This window comes from Myxocyprinus asiaticus, chromosome 6 (genome assembly GCF_019703515.2).
Source record: "Myxocyprinus asiaticus isolate MX2 ecotype Aquarium Trade chromosome 6, UBuf_Myxa_2, whole genome shotgun sequence".
Classification (NCBI taxonomy): Eukaryota; Metazoa; Chordata; class Actinopteri; order Cypriniformes; family Catostomidae; genus Myxocyprinus; species Myxocyprinus asiaticus.
This window is the reverse complement of record NC_059349.1, coordinates 9,799,159-9,820,274: the sequence shown is the minus strand read 5'-3', so window position 1 is coordinate 9,820,274 and position 21,116 is coordinate 9,799,159. Positions and strand designations below refer to the sequence as shown.

Here is a 21,116-nt window from a genome sequence, read left to right as displayed (position 1 = left end):
TAACCCACACCTATCATATCGCTTCTGAAAATATGGAATAAACCACTGGAGTTTTATGAATTACTTTTATGCTGCCTTTATGTGCTTTTTGGTGCATTGTATGGACCTACAGAGCTGAAAAATCTTCATTTGTGTTCAGCAGAAGAAAGACATACACATCTGGGATGGCATGAAGGTGAGTAAATAATAAAATCATTTTTATTTTTGGGTGAACTATCCCTCTAATCAGACATCTTCACCAGTCTCCAATGTCATTTTTATTAGGTATATACTGTATATGATTTACATACAAAAGAGTTTGACATGATAATTTTCGATGCTTGGACATGATAATTTATTTACCAATAAAATGTTAAAATAAAATATATAAAAACATATACATTATAAAAATAAGAACGTAATAAAAACTTTATAATAAAATTTGACTTAAATTTAATTTCAATTACTATATCAAATAATAGAATTGTTTATTGTGATTATTATTAATTTTACAAATTTATTGAACATTATTGTTTTTTATCATATTGCTTTTGCCAACAATGTAAACAAGCAATAAGTTATTAGAGGTTGTGCATTTTAGATTGGTTTTTTTTTCTGTTTTAATATCAAATTTATGCGTAATTTATGATTACATTACACTTAACCTTAAATTGTGTCCTTTATTAAATGTACTGGGAGAGAGATACAGCAAATAACTTGCAGTGAGCAGTATTAGATTAACAGGTTGTTTCTTACTCTCAAAGTAGTTGCAGTTCTGTGATTGTTTGAGTTCAGTTGTGTTACAGGTTTTCACCGCACAAGTTCGACTGTCAGCTGAGCGACTCTCATTCACCAAACCCTTGAATATCTTTCCTTCATCCTCCTGCAACAAAAACATCAAGTTATTTAAAACTGCCATTTATATTTAGATGCTGTAGAACAAAACCAATCCTAAGATAAATTCAAAAAAAAGTCTGATATAACAGAAAGATCTGTAAAAGCACTTTGACGACTATTCCCTAAATGAAGCATTCATTTTAAAAAGATGTATTTTTCTGCCTACACAACGATCATTAGAACCCTAAAACTAAAAGCTAATGAAATTAATTAACTTTCTTTTCAATTATCAACTTTTTTTGGGGGATAAAAATAAAGATGTAAAAAGTGGAAATCCGCTATTATTTATCGGTATAGAAAAAAATCTCCCCGTGAATCGATCTGTAAATATACAGTTGAAGTCAGAAGTTTACATACACCTTAGCCAAATACATTTAAACTCAGTTTTTAACAATTCCTGACATTTAATCGTAGAAAACATTCCCTGTCTTAGGTCAGTTAGGATCACTACTTTATTTTAAGAATGTGAAATGTCAGAATAATAGCAGAGAGAATGATTTATTTCAACTTTTATTTCTTTCATCACATTCCCAGTGTGTCAGAAGTTTACATGCACTTTGTTAATATTTGGTAGCATTGCCCTTTAAATTGCTTAACTTGGGTCAAATGTTTTGGGTAGCCTTCCACAAGCTTCTTACAATAAGTTGCTGAAATTTTGGCCCAGTCCTCCAGACAGAACTGGTGTAACTGAGTCAGGTTTGAAAGCCTCCTTGCTTGCACACACTTTTTCAGTTCTGCCCACAAATTTTCTATCAGATTGCAGTCAGGGCTTTGTGATGGCCACTCCAATACCTTGACTTTGTTGTCCTTAAGCCATTTTGCCACAACTTTGGAGGTATGCTTGTGGTCATTGTCCATTTGGAAGACCCATTTGCGACCAAGCTTTAACTTTCTGGCTGATGTCTTGAGATGTTGCTTCAATATATCCACAAATTTCCTTCCTCATGATGCCATCTATTTTGTGAAGTGCACCAGTCCCTCCTGCAGCAAAGCACCCTAACAACATGATGCTGCCACCCCCATGCTTCACGGTTGGGATGGTGTTCTTCGGCTTACAAGCTTCACCCTTTTTCCTCCAAACATAACGATGGTCATTATGGCTAAACAGTTACATTTTTGTTTCATTAGACCAGAGGACATTTCTCCAAAAAGAAAGATCTTTGTCCCCATGTGCACTTGCAAACTGTAGTCTGGCTTTTTTATGGCAGTTTTGGAGCAGTGGCTTCTTCCTTGCTGAGCAGACTTTCAGGTTATGTCGATATAGGACTTGTTTTACTGTGGATATAGATACTTGTCTACCTGTTTCCTCCAGCATCTTCACAAGGTCCTTTGCTGTTGTTCTGGGATTGATTTGCACTTTTCACACCAAACTACGTTCATCTCTAGGAGACAGAATACGTCTCCTTCCTGAGTGGTATGATGGCTGCGTGGTCTCATGGTGTTTATACTTGAGTACTATTGTTTGTACAGGTGAACGTGGTACCTTCAGGCCTTTGGAAATTGCTCTCATGGATGAATCAGACTTGTGGAGGTCCACAATTTCTTTTCTGAGGTATTGGCTAATTTCTTTTGATTTTCCCATGATGTGAAGCAAAGAGGCACTGAGTTTGAAAGTAGGCCTTAAAATACATCCACAGGTACACCTCCAATTGACTCCAATTTGCCTATCAAAAGCTAATTGGCTAATAATTTTCTGGAATTTTCCAAGCTGCTTAAAGGCACAGTTAACTTAGTGTATGTAAACTTTTGACCCACTGCAATTGTGATATTATCAATTAAAAGTGAAACAATCTGTCTGTAAACAATTGTTGGAAAAATTACTCGTGTCATGCACAAAGTAGATGTCCTAAATGACTTGCCATAACTATAGTTAGCTAATATGAAATCTGTGGAGTGGTTAAAAAATGAGTTTTAATGACTTTAACCTTAGTGTATGTAAACTTCTGACTTCAACTGTATTGAAGAGGCAGGGGATTCCAGAAGGGGGGGGGATTCCAGTATACACTCCTTTTCAAGGAAAAGTTCACCCAAAATTGACAATGCTCTCATCATTTACTCACTCTCATGCCATACCAGATGTGTATGACTTTAATTCTTCTGTAGAACATAAACAAAGATTTTTGGAAGAATATTTCAGCTCTGTAGTTCAATGCAAGTGAATGGTAACCAAAACTTTGAAGCTCCAAAAAGCACATGAAGGAAACATAAAAGCAATCCATATGACTCCAGTGGTTAAATCTATATCTTCAGATATAGATAGGTGTGGGTGAGAAACAGATCAATATACAAGTCCTTTTTGCCTATAAATCGAACAGCCCTCCTATGAGCATTCAAGCGAGGACATTCTTCTTTTTCTGTATTTTGGCGATTCGCATTCTTTGTACATATCGCCACCTGCAGGGATGTTGTGCAAATATGATTTATTTATTCTTTTCCTTTCCTTTATCCCTCCTTTTTTTCTTTCTCCTTGCTGCCTAGTAGGTGGTGATATGCACAAAGATTATGAATCACCAAAAAACAGAAGAAGAATGTCCTCTCTTGAATGCTCATAGGAGGGCTGGTCAGAAGTGGAGATTAATATTAAAAAGGACTTAAATATTGATCTGTTTCTCACCCACACCTATCATATCAGTTCTTAAGCCATTGATTAAACCAGTGTTTCCCAACCACTGTAACGTGGCACATTAGTGTCATGAAAGTTTGTCAGGTGTGCTGTGGAAAATTATCAAATTCCACAAAATAAATAAATGCATGAAAAAAGAAAATAATTTCAGGGATCCAAACTCCTCACCTTTCGGAGATATTCGCCATTTTGAAACTATAATCGGTCACTTTTGTGATTGTGAAGAGCAATGATTAATGTGCAAAAGTGACCGATATTTATTCGCGTTAAGAGTCTTTCACATGACTCGTGTCAGCGCTGCAGAATACACAGAAGTCTATGAAGTCAATTTACACCAAAGTGTTTTTCACACACACGTTTTTGCTTCACCAATAATGTCTTTGAGAGTACTAAGCAACAAGAAATATTTAAAAACTGTCCAAATTTGTGAAGACAAATTGAATGTCTCATAATTTCTTTTAATTAAATATTAGCTTATTGTTTACGAAAATCAGAGACCCCAGTTATTGAACTAATTTAAATTCACCAAGAAAATGCTTTGACCTAAACAAAAACAAGTCCTTTTATTACTTTCTGCTATCAAAGCAACTGCAAGCTTTTTTTCTCTTTTCCAAATACAAGTTTTCAATGTTTATTGTGCACACCTCCCGCTTTTTTACGTGGCAAACTCGTAAAATCGCCCCTCTGTGACGCTTTCTGCAACTCTTGTCATATGGAGGGCAATGCGGCGCTTTATTAGTTTTAATAAAGGAGAAGGTAAGGACGTTATTGAAACTCACTATTATTAGACTATTATTGTTGTCTGTTTGGATGAAATATAATGCTCAAACTTAAGGAAGACTATAGATCTGCTTTGTTCTTTTAATACTTAAACACTATAAAGTCTCTTGGTAGATTTCGGTCATGAACGACTCAAAATGATTCACTGACTCGCTCATAGCACATAAGACGCTCATTTGTCGTCACCTAGTGACATCTCCAGAAGGGGTCACTGAACTAATCAGTTAATAAAATTGAACAAATTTGTGAAACAGAAGCAAGCCTCACCAAAATACTCTTTATTTTGCAGCTAATTCTGCACAATTGTAAACTTGAATAAACTTGAATCACTAAAATAGCTGGAATTGGTGCTTTTAGCTTATTCTTTAAAAAAATATCCCCAGAAAATTTTTTCGTGGAACAGTGATTATCTTACCTTTTTCACCCCTCATAAGTTTGTATCCCTGTAATTTGTTGTGGCATTGCAAGAACAAATCTACAAATTAGAAAAGAAGCAAATGTGTTGTTTTTTCATTACCTATTTAGCGCTCTTGCCACCTGTGACCTCACACAGCGTAGCCTACCTATGTGACTTGTTTTTTTTTTCATAGCCGAATTTCAAACATTACAAGTAAACACGTTACTAAGACGTACAGAAAACATGGACAAGTTCTTGAAAAGGAAAAATATTGACGATGGTTAGCCTATGTGGGATAGTGGTGTGCCGTATAATTTTTTAGTCGTAAAAAGTGTGCCGTGGGAGAAAAAAGGTTGGGAAACACTGGATTAAACCACTATATTAATTTTATGCTGCCTTTATGTGATTTTTTTTTTTAGTTTCAAAGTTTTGGTCACCATTCACTTGCATTGTGTGGACCTACAGAGCTGAAATAGCAGAAGAAGGAAAGTCATACACATCTGGGATGGCATGAGGGTGAGTAAATGAGAGATTTTTCATTTTTAGGTAAGTTAAAGAAAAAGGTTGTTAGAAGGTTCAAACAAGCAATAGATAATTGGAAGTTTAGCGATAAAAATGTTGCCAAAAGTCTAGGTTTCAGCCAATGATTTAATTCGGCTTCATCCAACTTACATTTGGAGTAAGGATCTTTTTTTTTTTTTTTTTTTTTTTTGCAATGTATGCATCATATGTGCACCTTGCAATGAACAATGAAATTCTGTTTTTAACACCATAGCTTCAGCTGGGACAAACCTGGGTCTTCTTTAGTTCTTCAGTGCTTCTGCTGCTCTCATCATTTTCCATATCCTCTCCTTCATCATCCTCCTCCTCCTCATCTCCCTCTGCATCCTCCTCATCTTCTTCTTCCTCCTCCTCTTCTTCTTCTGGTGACCCGCTGTCTCCGTAACCATAGAGATTTAAGAGCTCCTGAATGGGCATTTCCCCCTCCTGTAGATCACAGAAATCAAAATCATTTGTGTGTAAACCATCTAACCAAGAAAACTGTCAGTTATGCAGCACCACAATGATCCTAAACACAGAGTAATATGGCTTAAGTAAGAGGAATGTCAGGTTTTGAGATGATCAACTCAAAGTCATAGTCATAACTTGAAATGCAGTGACAAGACCTGAAGAAAGAGGTTAATAAAATAAAACACAAAAATATCACAACTGCAGGTGGTTTTGGAAAGAGAAATCAATTGCAATACTTCAAAATCGACACAACAGTACAAGGCATGTTTTGATAGGGTTAGGTTCATATTGGAGACGGGCTAAGTGCCCATCTTCTATCTTTGAAACAAAAGAATAAAGACCCGCTGAGGCAAATTGAGAATATTAGTATTAGTAGATGAACAAACCTTTGCAAGGTCTTTAATCTCATTGCTGAAGTTAGCGTCTCCCTCCGGCACCTCCTCATCTTCAGGGGTCTGTTCATCTTCATAATCAGGCAACAATATCTCTGCTGACGGCTCAAAGTCAGCGTTATCAGAACCAGCCGAAACTCCTGAAGAGAAAGAATCATCAGTGCATGTGTGTGCATAGATATGTTTTACCATGACAGTTAAACAAGTCAGTCTTACCTGGGCTTGAACTCCCCAAGGAGGGCTATAAATCAGACAAAGACATCCGTTTAATAGAAAACATACATCACAATGAATTTATTTTCTGAAAATGACAATGATGCAATGTACTGCTTACAACAGTATTCCCCTTAAAGTTAACATGACACGCAATTTGCAACCCATTTTACATCCATAATCTGACATATTACTTCCGAGTCAAACAGGACATTCAACGAGAGAAAAATAATAATAATAGGGTGGGGCACAATTTTACCTGTCAGGAATGGATTGCATCAAGTGGTCTCTATATGACAGGAGGGAAGGAGTAAAAAAAACAAAAAAAAAGGTGATTCTCACGGAACCTGTCAAGAAAATGTCCTGGTCCTATTTTACTCCAAAATCAAAAGAAACAAATAAGACATTTTATTTTGCATATAGAAAACGAAGCCTAATTAGAGGGCAATAAGGGCTGGGCGATATGACGATATACACTCACTGAGCACTTTATTAGGAACACCTGTACACCTACAGTGCATTCAGAAAGTATTCAGACCCCTTCATTTTTCTAAACTTTGATTCTTTGAACTTTGATTTCCACCTGTGGCAAATTCAATTGTTTGGACATAATTTGGAAAGGCACACACCTGTCTATATAAGGTCTCACAGCTGAAAATGTATATCAGAGCAAAAACCAAGCCATGAGGTCAAAGGAACTGCCTGCAGAGCTCAGAGACAGGACTGTGTCGTGGCCCAAATCTGGGGAAGGCTACAAAAAAATTTCGGCTGCATTGAAGGTTCCAAAGAGCACAGTGCCCTCCATAATTCTTAAATGGAAGAAGTTTGGAACAACAAAGACTGTTCCTAGAGCTGGCCACTCGGCCAAACTGAGCAATCGGGGGAGAAGGGTCTTGATAAGAGAGGTGACCATGAACCCGATGGTCACTCTGGCTGAGCTCCAGAGATCATGTGTGGAGATTGAAGAAACTTGCAGGAAGACAACCATCACTGCAACACGCCACCAATCTCGGCTTTATGGCTCCTTAGTGCCAGACATAAAAAAGCACCTAAAGGACTCTCAGACTGTGAGAAACAAGATTCTCTGGTCTGATGAAACAAAGATTGAACTGTTTGGCCTCAATTCCAAGCGTCATGTCCGGGGGAAACCAGGCACCGCTCATCACCTGCACAATACCATCACAACGGTGAAGCATGGTGGTGGTAGCATCATGCTGTTGGGGTGTTTTTCAGTGGTAGGGACTGGTCACTGTTGAAGGAAAGCTGAATGCAGCAAAATACAGAGATATCCTTAATGAAAACCTGGTCCAGAATGCTCAGGACCTCAGACTGGGCTGGAGGTTCACCTTCCAACAGGACAATGACTCTAAGATCACAGCCAAGACAACCCAAGAGTGGCTTAGGGACAACTCTGTGAATGTCCTTGAGTGGCCCAGCCAGAGCCCGACTTGAACCCAATCGAACATCTCTGGAGAGACCTGAAAATGGCTATCCACCGATGGTCCCCATCCAACCTGACAGAGCTTGAGAGGATCTGCAGAGAATAATGGCTGAAAATCCCCAAATCCAGGTGTGCAAAGCTTGTCGCATCATACCCAAAAGGTGCTTCAACTAAGTACTGAGTTAAGGGTCTGAATACTTATGTCAATGTGGTATTTCAGTTTTTTCTTTTTAATAAATTTGCAAAGTTATCAAAAATCTGGTTTTTGCTTTGTCATTATGGGATATGGAGTGTAGATTGATGTGAAAAAAATAATTTAAAGCATTTTAGCATAAGGCTGAAACAACAAAATGTGAAAACAAATTAAGTGGTCTGAATACACTGTACTTATTCAAGTGATTATCTAATTAGCCAATCATGTGGCAGCAGTGCAATGCATAAAATCATGCAGATATGGGTCAGGAGCTTCAAGATGAAAACGCCTTGTTGATGAGAGAGGTCAACGGAGAATAGCCAGACTGGTTTGAGCTGACGGAAAGGCTACGGTAACTCAGATAACCACTCTGTACAATTGTAGTGAGTAGAATAGCATCTCAGAATGCACAACACATCGAACCTTGAGGTGGATGGGCTACAACAGCAGAAGACCATGTTGGGAACTTTATTAGAACTTTGCTATTTCGTGTATATTGCGATATGTAAATATCCATGTGCTTGGTGTGGACGTATCTTTCAGTGGACAGGGCTTAACATGAGACTGAGAAAACTGAAGAAACATGACCAGGGGTTTTTCTGACATTTAAAATTTTTCTGCGACCGCCCAAGCAAATTGAATGACATTCATCTTGCATTTGGCACTTCAAAAGTGCTAAATATTCTTCTAATTTTATAAGCAAATCTGTGTTTTACACAGATTATCTCTGGAGCACGCAAGTGTGTGCAAGTCCAGCAGGCTTCAATACAGTTGAAGTCATTAAAACTAATTTTTTAACCACTCCACAAATTTCATATTAGCAATCTATAGTTTTGGCAAGTCATTTAGGACATCTACTTTGTGCATGACACAAGTAATTTTTCCAACAATTGTTTACAGACAGATTGTTTCACTTTTAATTGACTATATCAAATTCCAGTGGGTCAGAAGTTTACATACACTAAGTTAACTGTGCCTTTAAGCAGACTGGAAATCCAGAAAATGATGTCATGCCTTTAGGCAATTAGCCAATTAGCTTCTGATAGGCTAATTGGAGTCAATTGAAGGTGTACCTGTGGATGTATTTTAAGGCCTACCTTCAAACTCAGTGCCTCTTTGCTTGACATCACGGGAAAATCAAAATAAATCAGCCAAGACCTCAGAAAAGAAATTGTGGACCTCCACAAGTCTGATTCATCCTTGGGAGCAATTTCCAAAGGCCTGAAGGTACCACATCCATCTGTACAAACAATAGTATGCAAGTATAAACACTATGGGACCATGCAGCCATCATACCACTCAGGAAAGAGAAGCATTCTGTCTCCTAGACAAATGTAGTTTGGTGCGAAAAGTGCAAATCAATCCCAGAACAACAGCAAAGGACCTTGTGAAAATGCTGGAGGAAACAGGTAGACAAGTATCTATATCCACAGTAAAACCAGTCCTATATCGACATAACCTGAAAGGCTGCTCAGCAAAGAAGAAGCCACTGCTCCAAAACTGCCATAAAAAAGCCAGACTACAGTTTGCAAGTGCACATGGTGACAAAGATCTTCCTTTTTGGAGAAATGTCCTCTGCTCTGATGAAACAAAAATTTAACTGTTTGGCCATAATGACCATCGTTATGTTTGGAGGAAGAAGGGTGAGGCTTGCAAGCCAAAGAACACCATCCCAGCCATGAAGTATGGGGGTGGCAGCATCATGTTGTGGGGTGTTTTGCTGCAGGAGGGACTGGTGTGCTTCACAAAATAGATGGCATCATGAGGAAGGAAAATTTTGTGGATATATTGAAGCAACATCTCAAGACATCAGCCAGAAAGTTAAAGCTCTGTCGCAAATGGGTCTTCCAAATGGACAATGACCACAAGCATACCTCCAAAGTTGTGGCAAAATGGCTTAAGGACAACAAAGTGAAGGTATTGGAGTGGCCATCACAAAGCCCTGACTGCAATCTGATAGAAAATTTGTGGGCAGAACTGAAAAGCATGTGCGAGCAAGGAGTCCTACAAACCTGACTCAGTTACACCAGTTCTGTCTGGAGGAATGGGCCAAAATTCCAGCAACTTATTGTGAGAAGCTTGTGGAAGGCTACCCAAAATGTTTAAATGTTTTAAAGTTAAACAATTTAAAGGCAATGAAATACTAACAAAGTGGATGTAAACTTCTGACCCACTGAGAATGTGATGATAGAAATAAAAGCTGAAATAAATAATTCTCTCTACTATTATTCTGACATTTCACATTCTTAAAATAAAGTAGTGATCCTAACTGACCTAAGACAGGGAATGTTTTCTATGATAAAATGTCAGGAATTGTGAAATACTGAGTTTAAATGTATTTGGCTAAGGTGTATGTAAACTTCTGACTTCAACTGTATATTTGTGCTGCACAGAAAGAAGAGCGCAGAGTGGGATCACTCACTCTACTGAATCATTTCTGACCCAGGAAAACCCCAAATGTAGAAAGAAATCTCCACAGAGCGGGACGACTCCCAAACAGGTCAAGAAAATGAAGAGGAGTTTGTTATTAAAACAACACAGGTGCGACATCTGTGGTGTGGGTTCACAAAAGCCTGCACAGAGCAGAAAAATTTAAACTGTATGATGATAATCACTTATAATACAAGCAATCTGTTTTACCACCTCAAAATGAAGCACGCAAAAGAATATTATGAAAGCCAAAAGATGAACTCTGCATTCAGTCAATTTTATTATTATTATTATTATTTTGTAAGAAGTGTTTATATTTATTTGATATTTATTTTCTTCAAGAAGTGCTTATTTTCAATGAATATTTTTTTTTCTTACGTATTATTTTCTTTGTTGTATTGCTTTGAGAAGATGTTGAGTTTCTTGAAGAAAGTTTATAATAATAAAATATTGGTCAAGAACATATTAGACTGAAATGTGGGATCATGTGAAATTTAGCATTTTGTTAAGGTTGATGTTTAAAAACAAGTTGTGTTTTTTTTTTTTTTACTTTGACTATGTTTGTCCAGTTCTAAATAAATTATTATATAAAATTATATAAGAGGAAGTAGTTTACATTTAGACTGAAATTTCCAGAAATAGATATTACAATATGGTTATTTAATATATAAACCAATTTGTATTGATTTTCCATAAGAATTTTATTATATCGTGATATAAGATTTTGGTTATATCACCCACCCCTAAATGGCAATTAAGAAATTGTACATTGTGACATTATTTTCATGACGATTTTCATTTTGCACATTTTGAAGAACGAAGAATGTGAAACGCTAAAAAAAAAAAACAAGAAGAATGTGAAAGTGAAAGTAGAGATTTATAGATAAAAAGAACATAAATATTGATCTGTTTCTCACCAACACCTATCGTATCGCTTCTGAAGACATGGATTAAATCACTGGAGTCATTTGGATTACTTTTTTGCTGCCTTTATGTCATTTAAAGTTCAGACCACCATTCACTTGCATTGTATGGAACTACAGAGCTGAGATGTTCTTCTAAAAATCTTTATTTGTGTTCAGCAGAAGAAAGAAAGTCATACACATCTGGGATGTCATGAGGGTGAGTAAATGATGAGAGAATTTTCATTTTTGGGTGAAATATCCCTTTTAGCATCCTGAAAATAATGTCACAATGAAAAAAATGTTAATGGTCCTAAATAGGCTTCATTTTCTTTATGCAAAATATATTTTTTTGTATTGATTTGGGGTTTAATATGACAGGCTTTGTGAGAATCATCCAATTCCCAAAAAGATTATTTAGAAAACAAAATGTTCTTTTTTTAAGACGAATTGTGCACAATACAACCAAGATCGTACATTAAAAACATGCATTGACAAAGTAAAAAGGTTCATTTTTTTTTTATTATAATAAGCCCTCATTGCATCCACTTTCTTGTCATTGTATTTAACTATTTAAAAATTAAATGAAAAAAAAAATATTTATTACAAAACCAGGTTTACTCATCTGTTCAAATGGCTCTTAGTTCATAAAACAGGACAGTGACTGCAGTCAAATTAGTCTTATACATAATTCACAGTTTCAACCGTATTGCTGTTCATTTAAAAAAAAAAAATGCACAGCAATAAGGTTACAAAATAATTACAACAAAAAAATTATTTAACTTTAGAAAAAATGCACTACACCAGTTTCACAGTGATCCAAAGTGGATGTGACTGACAAAATCTTTGCATCAGTAACCTGAGGAACTTCTTCAGCATTTTTGGATTTTTATTTAGTTTATTCACTAACCAAAATGCCATGTTATTTTAAACTGTAAAGCAGCCCAATGGTAAATATTCATTGATAAAACCAGAGGAATTAGAGATGCTGTGTATGTTTGAGTACGCGCCCGCGCGCGCGCGCGCGTGTGTGTGTGTGTGTGACTTTGGAAGTTGAGGTTGATTTCTAGCTTTGCTTAGCATTTATTAGGAACACTCTTACAAAGACAAAGCGGCGAATAATAAAACAACCCATAAATTTGTGATTTTGCAGAAATAACCAGTACACTCGACGGTGGTTCTGTGAATATTTTAAAGATAATTCATGCGAGTATGATTATTATAGAGAATCAGGCTAACTGCAGGCGAGCTAGCTGCTGTTAACTTTGTAAAAATAAAATTTCAAAAATATTAAACGCGTCTTACGACCTAAAATTGCGCACAATTTATCGATTGAAAATATATACGATACTTAATTATTATAGGCATTCATGAAGGTACATTTTAAGTTAATTTTAAAAGATTTGTTATTTATTTTAGGGAAAATAATGAGAATTTCCTTCTTACCTCCGCCATATTTACAGCGCTGATGAGGGTCAGCGGAATGTGGGCGGAGCCAGTGGCATCCCCGGATGTCCCGATTCACCTTATGCGTCAAAGAAACTCGCGCGCAGCCATCTTGAACATTTTGTCTTTGAACTTCCGTTCTAGCGGTTCTATATGGAAATCTATGGTGTTGATGTCAATGTGTAATTAGCTAGCTAAGTGGATTTACAGATAATAGAGCTGCAAAAAGTTATCACGAGTATTTTAAAGTGTTGTTTGATATCATAACAACTGAAAGCAGAGCAGAGATCATTTAAAACAGGAGTACTTCATTCATAAATACACAAGATCCTATTTTCAAGCTGTGGACATACTGATGTGCTTCTGTGCTCATGAAACTCCAGACAACACAAAATCATTAAAAATATTTCTGTATGACACCTCTGACCATCTTCTTTTGTCATTCACCCATTGCGTTTTAGTTAAGGTAAGCAGATTTTTTTGAGTGTTAAACCATGGGACAGGGAAGGGGTGCAACTATATTTATACACAGGCTCATACATAGATATAGATGTGACAGTGTATGTTTTGTTTTATATTCCGTTTACAACTGATTTAATCACACCTTTTAAAAACGTGGGGTGAAAAATAAATTTTAAAAAGTACACTTGTAATTTTCTTTAATGCTGAACTTGCATGTGAAATAATATGAGCTGTCAATGTTTGAAATTTCATGTCAACTACACATTTTAACACAAATTATTAACAAGTTGAAACTTTAAAAAAATAAGCAGAATTACATGTATAACAAATAAACTCTTGTATTATGAAAAAGTGCAGTGCGTCATAGCTGTCTGAATGTGATCTGCCAGCAGAGTCGGAGCCAGGATAATTTACCTGAGGGGGCATTTGAAATTTTGAAGGGGGCACAGATTTGACACTTTATCCTAAGATGTAACGCTGCTGAGAATTACGTTTTTCCCCTCCAATACCTTTGTTGTTATCTGAAAGGCAGCACGAGTCATGACTTTGATAGATATGTATATGCATAAGCCCAGCTGAAACGTACCCAAACATTCAAAATAAGTAAAATCTGTTAAAATGAAAAAGCTTTGACAGTTACAATGTGTATGCTAATTTTCTCACTTTCCTAAGAATGAATTATTTAAAAGTAAGCACGAGGCAATGTTAACTAAAAATTTAACAGTAACTAAAATTTCTAATGAGAGAACTATAACATTCCATCGAATAAAAACTGGCTTGAGGCTTGCAAATCACACTAACCTAAACACCTCCTAAAGCAGAGCGCATGATATATGTTCACTTCCTGGTGTTGTGAAACAGAGGCTGCACCCAGAAGATGCTTCTTTATCCCTTGCCTGTACATGTGTCTGAAATCGTGGCATGTCAGCACTTTAAAATATGCCAATAAATATACAAAAGAAACAAAAAATGAAATCTAAAAATGTTTGTCTAATAAATGTCTAATCAAATGATCCTCTGGAGCGCACACTTCAAAACATTGCCTATATTTAAAATTTATGCATTTCAATTTCATAACAAAATTAAATGAATAAAACCTCAATATTTTACATTTTATTAATTCATTTTTTGTTTTAAACTTAATTCAGTTTGATGGAATTTTGTTATAATTTTTTTGTTTGAGTGCATGAAATTCTATCCGTTTATTAACCTAAATAAAACAAGACAACTTCACTTATATTCATAAACAAAAAATAACAGTAGTTATAGTAAACCGCTGGACTCACAATTAGAACAACTGAACGCGCCGAGTGCTGGTGTTAAACCTCTTGTCTTGAGGACCGCATCTCTCCATGCTTGCACTTTTTTGTTATATCTTTTAGTTAAATCCTTATCCTAGTTAAATTCCTTTTCTTAAATCCATTTCTTTCTTTTAGCCTTTGAGCCTCTGAGCTCAGCCTCTGACTGAATTATATGGCAGACAACATTTTTCTAATTAGGAAGAGAGCATTCAATTGATAGTCACCTTTCACCTGAAACGTTCAAATACTCACCAAAAATAGTTGAAGGATTAATTTGCTGTCATTTATTTTACAATTGAGTTGAATATTCAGGCTGTCAAAAAAAAGTCAAACTAATTTAAAACATAATAACTAAATTATTAAAATTGGTTCAAATACAATATTTTGACAGAGGGGGCACAGTAGTCTGGCTGAGGGGGCCCTGCCCCCTGGTGCCCCCCTGTGGCACCGACCCTGTCTGTCAGATCCAATTTACCTCTGTGGGTGTTGGAAACCAGTAGTGTAGTCTAGGGTATAGGCAGGCATATGCCGTATGCCTGCCTATCTTTCTTAGGATTTTGCATAAGGACAGTCTGACTAAGCTGATCCACCAGTCAGAACGTTCATTTCAGACACGATTGGATATTTGCTAAACAATCAGTAAGGGGCAGGACATTTCCAGCATCTAATGCTAATGCACAAACCTGGAGTAACCATAATTTGTGCTGTAAGTGTATTTCCCTGCTAAACGTAAATATATACATTTAAATTTAACTTATGCAATTAAACTTGAAATTGAAAATACTGCATGTTTTTGCACAAGTGCTAGTTTTGATGCTCTTCGCAGATGCGGGATAACTGTGTCCCTTAATTATATATTATATTAAATACAGTGGTATGGCCGAGTGGGTCCAGTGCCACCGTCCAGCATCGCTGGATGAAGCGTTCCGGGAAGCATTGAACCGGAGTCTCTCTCTCTGTCTTCTCTCTCTCTCTCTCCTACACCCAAACCCTGTACCCCCCACCCCCCCGGTCTCTTTCCATCCCATCCCTGCCCCCAGGAAACTGGGCAGTCCTGTGGCCAGGTTTCTTCCCCTGTTAGGGGGGTCTTGCCCCCCCGCCTGTGTCTCCTGCTAATTCTGTCTCTCTCCGCTATCCCTCCCAGGTTGGCAAGCCTGGTCCCACGGGTGTAGTGGGGGGCCTGGGCCGGTCGGTTGGAGCTGTGGGGATCCAGGACATTTCCAGGACCATTGCCCAGTAATGGAGGTGGGTCTCTGGTCTGGATTCCCGATGCTCCACAGGCCACCCCCGATTGAACTGGGGCATTTCAGATACTGGTGAGTATCCAGGGGGATACATATCAAGCTTTGGTTGATTCTGGCTGTTCTGGCTGTTCCCAAACCTCCATCCACCAACACAAGATGGGGCACAGGGATATTCACACGTATCCAGTGGTTACCAGTGAGATACTATTCAGGGGGAGAAAACACAGAGTGGAGGCCATGATTATTTCCCACCTCACCCATCCGCTGATTTCAGAATCAGAATCAGAATTAGCTTTATTGCCAAGTATGCTTACACATACAAGGAATTTGTCTTGGTGACAGAAGCTTCCAGTGCACAAACAATACAGCAACAAAACAGAGATAATAATAAAAAAGTAGAATAAAAATAAAAAGTGAATAGAAAATATAAGTATATATAGAAATACACAATAAGACAATATATATATATATATATATATATATATATATATATATATATATATATATATATATACACACATACATATATATATATATATATATATATATATATATATATATATATATATATATATATATATATGTATGTATGTATGTACAATATACAAATACAAATCTGTTATATACAGATGCAAAGGAATGTATGGAAGAAGAGATATGGTATGTTGGATAAATATAAATAGACTAAGCTGTGTATTGCACATAATTATTGCTCAGTGGGGCAGTTTTAACTGTTCATGAAATGGATAGCCTGAGGGAAGAACGTGAATGACACCACTGCTGCCACAGTGCTGTTTAGAATAGAGTGGGTTCAATGTTGGGGTGTTCCTCCTAAAGTCCACAATCATCTCCACTGTTCTGAGCGTGTTCAGCTCCAGGTTGTTTTGACTGCACTAGTGAGCCAGCTGTTCATCCTCCCTTCTGTATACAGACTCATCATCATCTTGGATAAGGCCAATGACAGTAGTGTCTTCTGCAAACTTCAGGAGCTTACAGGGAGAAGAGTAGTGGGGAAAGCACACATCCCTGGGGGGCACCAGTGCTGATTGTACATGCGCTGGAAGTGAATTTCCTCTGTCGCACTAGCTGCTGCCTGTCCATCAGAAAGCTGGTGATCCACTGACAGATAGACGTGGGAACAGAGAGTTGGTGTAATTTAGTCTGGAGAATAGCTGGGATGAAAGTGTTGAAAGCCGAACTGAAGTCCACAAAAAGGATCCTTGCATATGTCCCTGGTCTGTCCAGATGTTGCAGGATATGATGCAATTTCATGTTGACTGCATCATCTACAGACCTGTTTGCTCGATAAGCAGATTGAAGGGGATCTAGAAAGGGTCCAGTGATGTCCTTCAGGTGGGCCAACACCAGTCTCTCAAATGATTTCATGACCACAGGTGTCAGAGCGACGGGTCTGTAGTCATTAAGTCCTGTGATTTTGGGTTTCTTTGGGACAGGAATGATGATGGAGCATTTGAAGCAGCATGGAACTTCACACTGCTCCAGTGGTCTATTGAAGATCAGTGTGAAGATGGGGGCCAGCTGGTTAACACAGGATTTTAGACAAGTGGGTGAAACACCGTCTGGGCTCTGTGCTTTCCTTGACTTTTGTTTCCGGAAGCCATGGCACACCTCCTCTTCACAGATCTTAAGTGCAGGTTGAGTAGCAGGAGGGGGGAGGAGGGGGGTTGCAGGAGGTGTTGATGTTTGTGTGAAATGAAGGTCAGAGCGGGTGTGGGGTGTGAGACTGGGCCTTTCAAATCTACAGTAAAACACATTAAAGTCTTCAGCCAGTTGTTGGTTCCCTACAGTGTTGGGGGATGGTGTCTTGAAGTTAGTAAATTATTTCAGGCCACTCCACACTGATGCAGGGTCATTAGCTGAAAACTTGTTTTTCAGCTTATCAGAGTAGCTTCTTTTAGCCACTCTGATTTCCTTATTCAGTGTATTCCTGGCCTGATTGTACAAGATTTTATCCTCATTTCTGTAAGCATCCTCTTTTGCCTGATGAAGCTGCCTGAGTTTTGCCGTAGACCATGGTTTGTCATTGTTGTATGTTAAATAAGTCCTAGTAGGAATGCACATGTCCTTAAAGAAACTGATATATGATGTCACAGTATCTGTGAGCTCATCTAGATTGGTGTCTGCAACCTCAAATACACTCCAATCAGTGCAGTCAAAGCAGGCTTGTAGTTCCAGCTCTGCTTCATTGGTCCATTCCTTTTCAGTCTTTACTACAGGTTTAGCTGATTTTAGTTTCTGCCGGTAGGTTGGAAGAGGATGAACCAGAAAGTGATCATAGAGTCCCAACGCTGATCTAGGGACAGAACAATATGCATCCTTTTTGTTGTGTAGCAATGATCCAGTATATTTCTGTCTCTGGTGAGGCATGTAATGTGCTGTCTGTATTTTGTCAGTTCACGGGTAAGGTTAGCTTTATTAAAATCACCCAGAATAATAATAAGTGAGTCCGGGTGTTGTTGTTCCGTGTCTGTAATGTGATTATCCAGCTGTTGCAGCGCTGCATTCACGCACTCGTGTGGAGGAATAGAAACACTCACCAGAATAAATGAGAGAAACTCCCATGGCGAGTAGAAAGGCTTAGAGTTGATAAAGAGCGCTTCCAGGACAGCACATCTTCTTTAACGTTGTTACATCTGTACACCAACTTTTATTGATCCACCACCTTTCGTTTTCCCTGTTAACTCCGCAATGCGATCTACTCTGAACAGCTGAAAGCCCGGCAGATGTAACGCGCTGTCCAGAATGGCTTCATTCAGCCAGGTTTCTGTGAAGCACAAGGCAGCAGAGTTTGAAAAGTCCTTGTTTGTACGGGTGAGGAGATGTAGTTTGTCCATTTTGTTAGGGAGGGGAGATTCGCTAGATGAATACTTGGCAGCGCTGTTCAAAACCGCACTGACGGAGCTTGACCAGCACGCCGGCTCGCTTCCCTCACTTGTGTCTCAAGGCACGCTTGAACTGCACAGCTGCGTCTCCGACTAAAATGTCCAACAAAGTGTCCGAATAGTGCAAAACTGGGAAAAGATTGTCTGGTATGTGCTGCCGAATGTTCAACAGTACGTCCCTGGTAAAACTGATTGGAAAAAAATTACTAAACACAGGACAAACAAACAAAAACAACAAAAGAACCGGAGAACTCCACACCGAGGTTGCCATCCGTGGCGCCATCTTGATATTTTGATTTTGGGGACGAATTGGCCTGATTTTATGAATATATTAATGGAAATATGTGCGGATGGGTCCTGTGAAATAATGCCTCGGTGTGTGACATGCGATACTATGGCTTTGGAGGTGGTGCCAGGGCCATCTACGTCTGCTCTGCATCAAAGTGATGCAAGGGAGGGAGTCCCCACCCTCAGGGAGTTTCCTGAAGGGAATTTCCCTCTAGAGCAGTGAAGTGACGAGTCCCTCAACGATTTAATAAAACCCTGAAAAATATGATTCGTAAGTTCGTACATGAGGATGCTAGAAATTGGGATAAATGGCTCAAACCACTGTTATTTGCAGTTTGAGAGGTCCCACAAGCCTCCACAGGGTTTTCCCCATTTGAGCTGCTGTATGGGCATCGGCCGTGTGGCTTGCGGGAAGTTTGGGAGGAGGGACCTTCAAACAGCAAAAATTAAATTCAGTACGTTCTTGATCTTAGAGCAAAACTCCACACTTTGGGTCAACTAGCACAGGGGAATTTGCTCCAAGCTCAGGAACGTCAAAGCCGACTGTATGACAGGGGCACTCGACTACGGGAATTCGCACCAGGAGATAAAGTGTTTGTATTACTCCCCACCTCATGCTCTAAATTACTCACCAAGTGGCAAGGGCCCTTTGAGGTCACACGGCGAGTCAGAGATCTTGATTATGAGGTTAAGCGAATGGATAGGGGTGGGGCACATCAAGTTTACCAACTCAGTCTCCTAAAATCTTGGAGGGAGGTGGTCCCTGTGACCTTGGCAATGGTAGTCCAGAGAGGGCTTAGTTCAATAAATTCACAGTATGCCCACCTCTTCAGACTCTACTACACCACTGGAAAAAACTAACTTTTACAGTGACATCAAAACACCTCACTAGCATTTTCACGTAGTAAGCATTTTCACGTAGGGGTGCTGTAAACTCACACCATCAACTCTTGGGGAAAAGTACTTCCTGTGCTCCCACACCTAATCCATTTTGATTGACTTTTCTCAGTAGCTTCAATATAACCGTAGGTTAAGAGACAAAACACAAATTGTGGAAAAGGGGTGGGGCTAAATAAGGTGAATATCTTCAGTTTTTCCAATTTAGTGTGCTTTACTGTGTATATATGTATACAATTTTAGACATATCTTATTTATGTATATAAATAAACTCTAATTATTAAGAAAATTAAGTACAAAATACAAAAACATAAGGTGATGCGATTTTTTTACTCTCTAATCTTGTCATACAGACCAAAGCACTTCAACAGTTAAAAAGAGAATAAACGTTTTTGTGCCATGGGTTCCCTCGTGATTTTATAATGGCAGTTTTGTATTTATGAGTAAAATAAGGCCAGGCCATGTGGACGTTTGTCGCTGGGTGTTTTTTAAAAGGTATGTTGCTAACATGTTTCTAGTTAAGAACTACAATGGTTTTCCGTTTCGTCAGGCATGTTCACTCACTTGCTAGTGGTATTTGTAGTCCTTATTTAGCAAATTATCAGCAACATAATTTTTTTTAAACATGGCGGCTTCAAAATTCATGTTTGAGGTATGAATGTGAGTAATTTATGTTGTAGAACAAAACAACAAAGTATCTTAAAGTAAAGTTTACCACAGAATGTATTTTTACTCGATTGAAAAAACGCATTCCTGAGGAAATCCACAGCGAATAATGCTGCCTTCACGTGCTATCGGAATTATCATAAATATGAGTTTCCCACTTGGAAGTTGCCCATGGACAACCCCATAAGTTGTAATTACTGACTGGGAAACTCTGAGATAATTTTGATATCCAAATTTCTGAGTTGGAAGAAGGTGTAAACTTCCAAGATGGTGGAGGAGAGTTTCTGTAAAGAATGAAAGGTTTTATTCAGTTTTCTAAATACAGCTAATTGTTAGCACTTGCTGTTTCGGTCATATTCATTTATATCAGAAACCATTTGATGCATGTTGTACATTTTTACACAGTGAAAATATCTTGTATTTGACCAAAATTCCATTATTGTCAGCAAGCTAGCACAGTATATATTATGTTGTCAAAATAAAAGTTCCTCAATAAATATGTACAGTATGATTGAACCCAGCGTCGTCCATGTTTCCTGTTCTTTCCAACAACAAAGCACTTGAACATGACATACTTATACCACTTCAGATGTATAGCACATGAAGGCAGCATTAGCCTTCCAGGAAATGTATGTCACAACTCAACAGCTC

At 38.1% G+C, this 21,116-nt stretch overlaps 1 protein-coding gene across 5 annotated transcripts in view; it reads right to left on the bottom strand.

Moving 5' to 3' along the window:
- The window catches only part of LOC127441951 (mesoderm induction early response protein 1-like), a 29,692-nt gene extending 16,967 nt beyond the window's left edge, over positions 1-12,725 (bottom strand). Inside the window, exons 1-6 of one of the 5 annotated variants that reach the window (XM_051699555.1) lie at positions 10,349-11,267; positions 6,552-6,581; positions 6,296-6,320; positions 6,074-6,219; positions 5,469-5,663; positions 736-862 (exon numbers count right to left, since the gene is read on the bottom strand). In XM_051699555.1, coding sequence (XP_051555515.1) covers positions 736-862; positions 5,469-5,654 — 313 coding nt within the window. In that variant the 5' untranslated portion in view covers positions 5,655-5,663; positions 6,074-6,219; positions 6,296-6,320; positions 6,552-6,581; positions 10,349-11,267. Of the gene's footprint in view, positions 1-735; positions 863-5,468; positions 5,664-6,073; positions 6,220-6,295; positions 6,324-6,551; positions 10,297-10,348; positions 11,268-12,704 lie in introns of those variants that run through there. The other 4 variants (XM_051699553.1, XM_051699556.1, XM_051699554.1 and 1 more) reach the window with 4 other exon arrangements.
- Between the last annotated feature and the right edge of the window lie 8,391 nt (positions 12,726-21,116).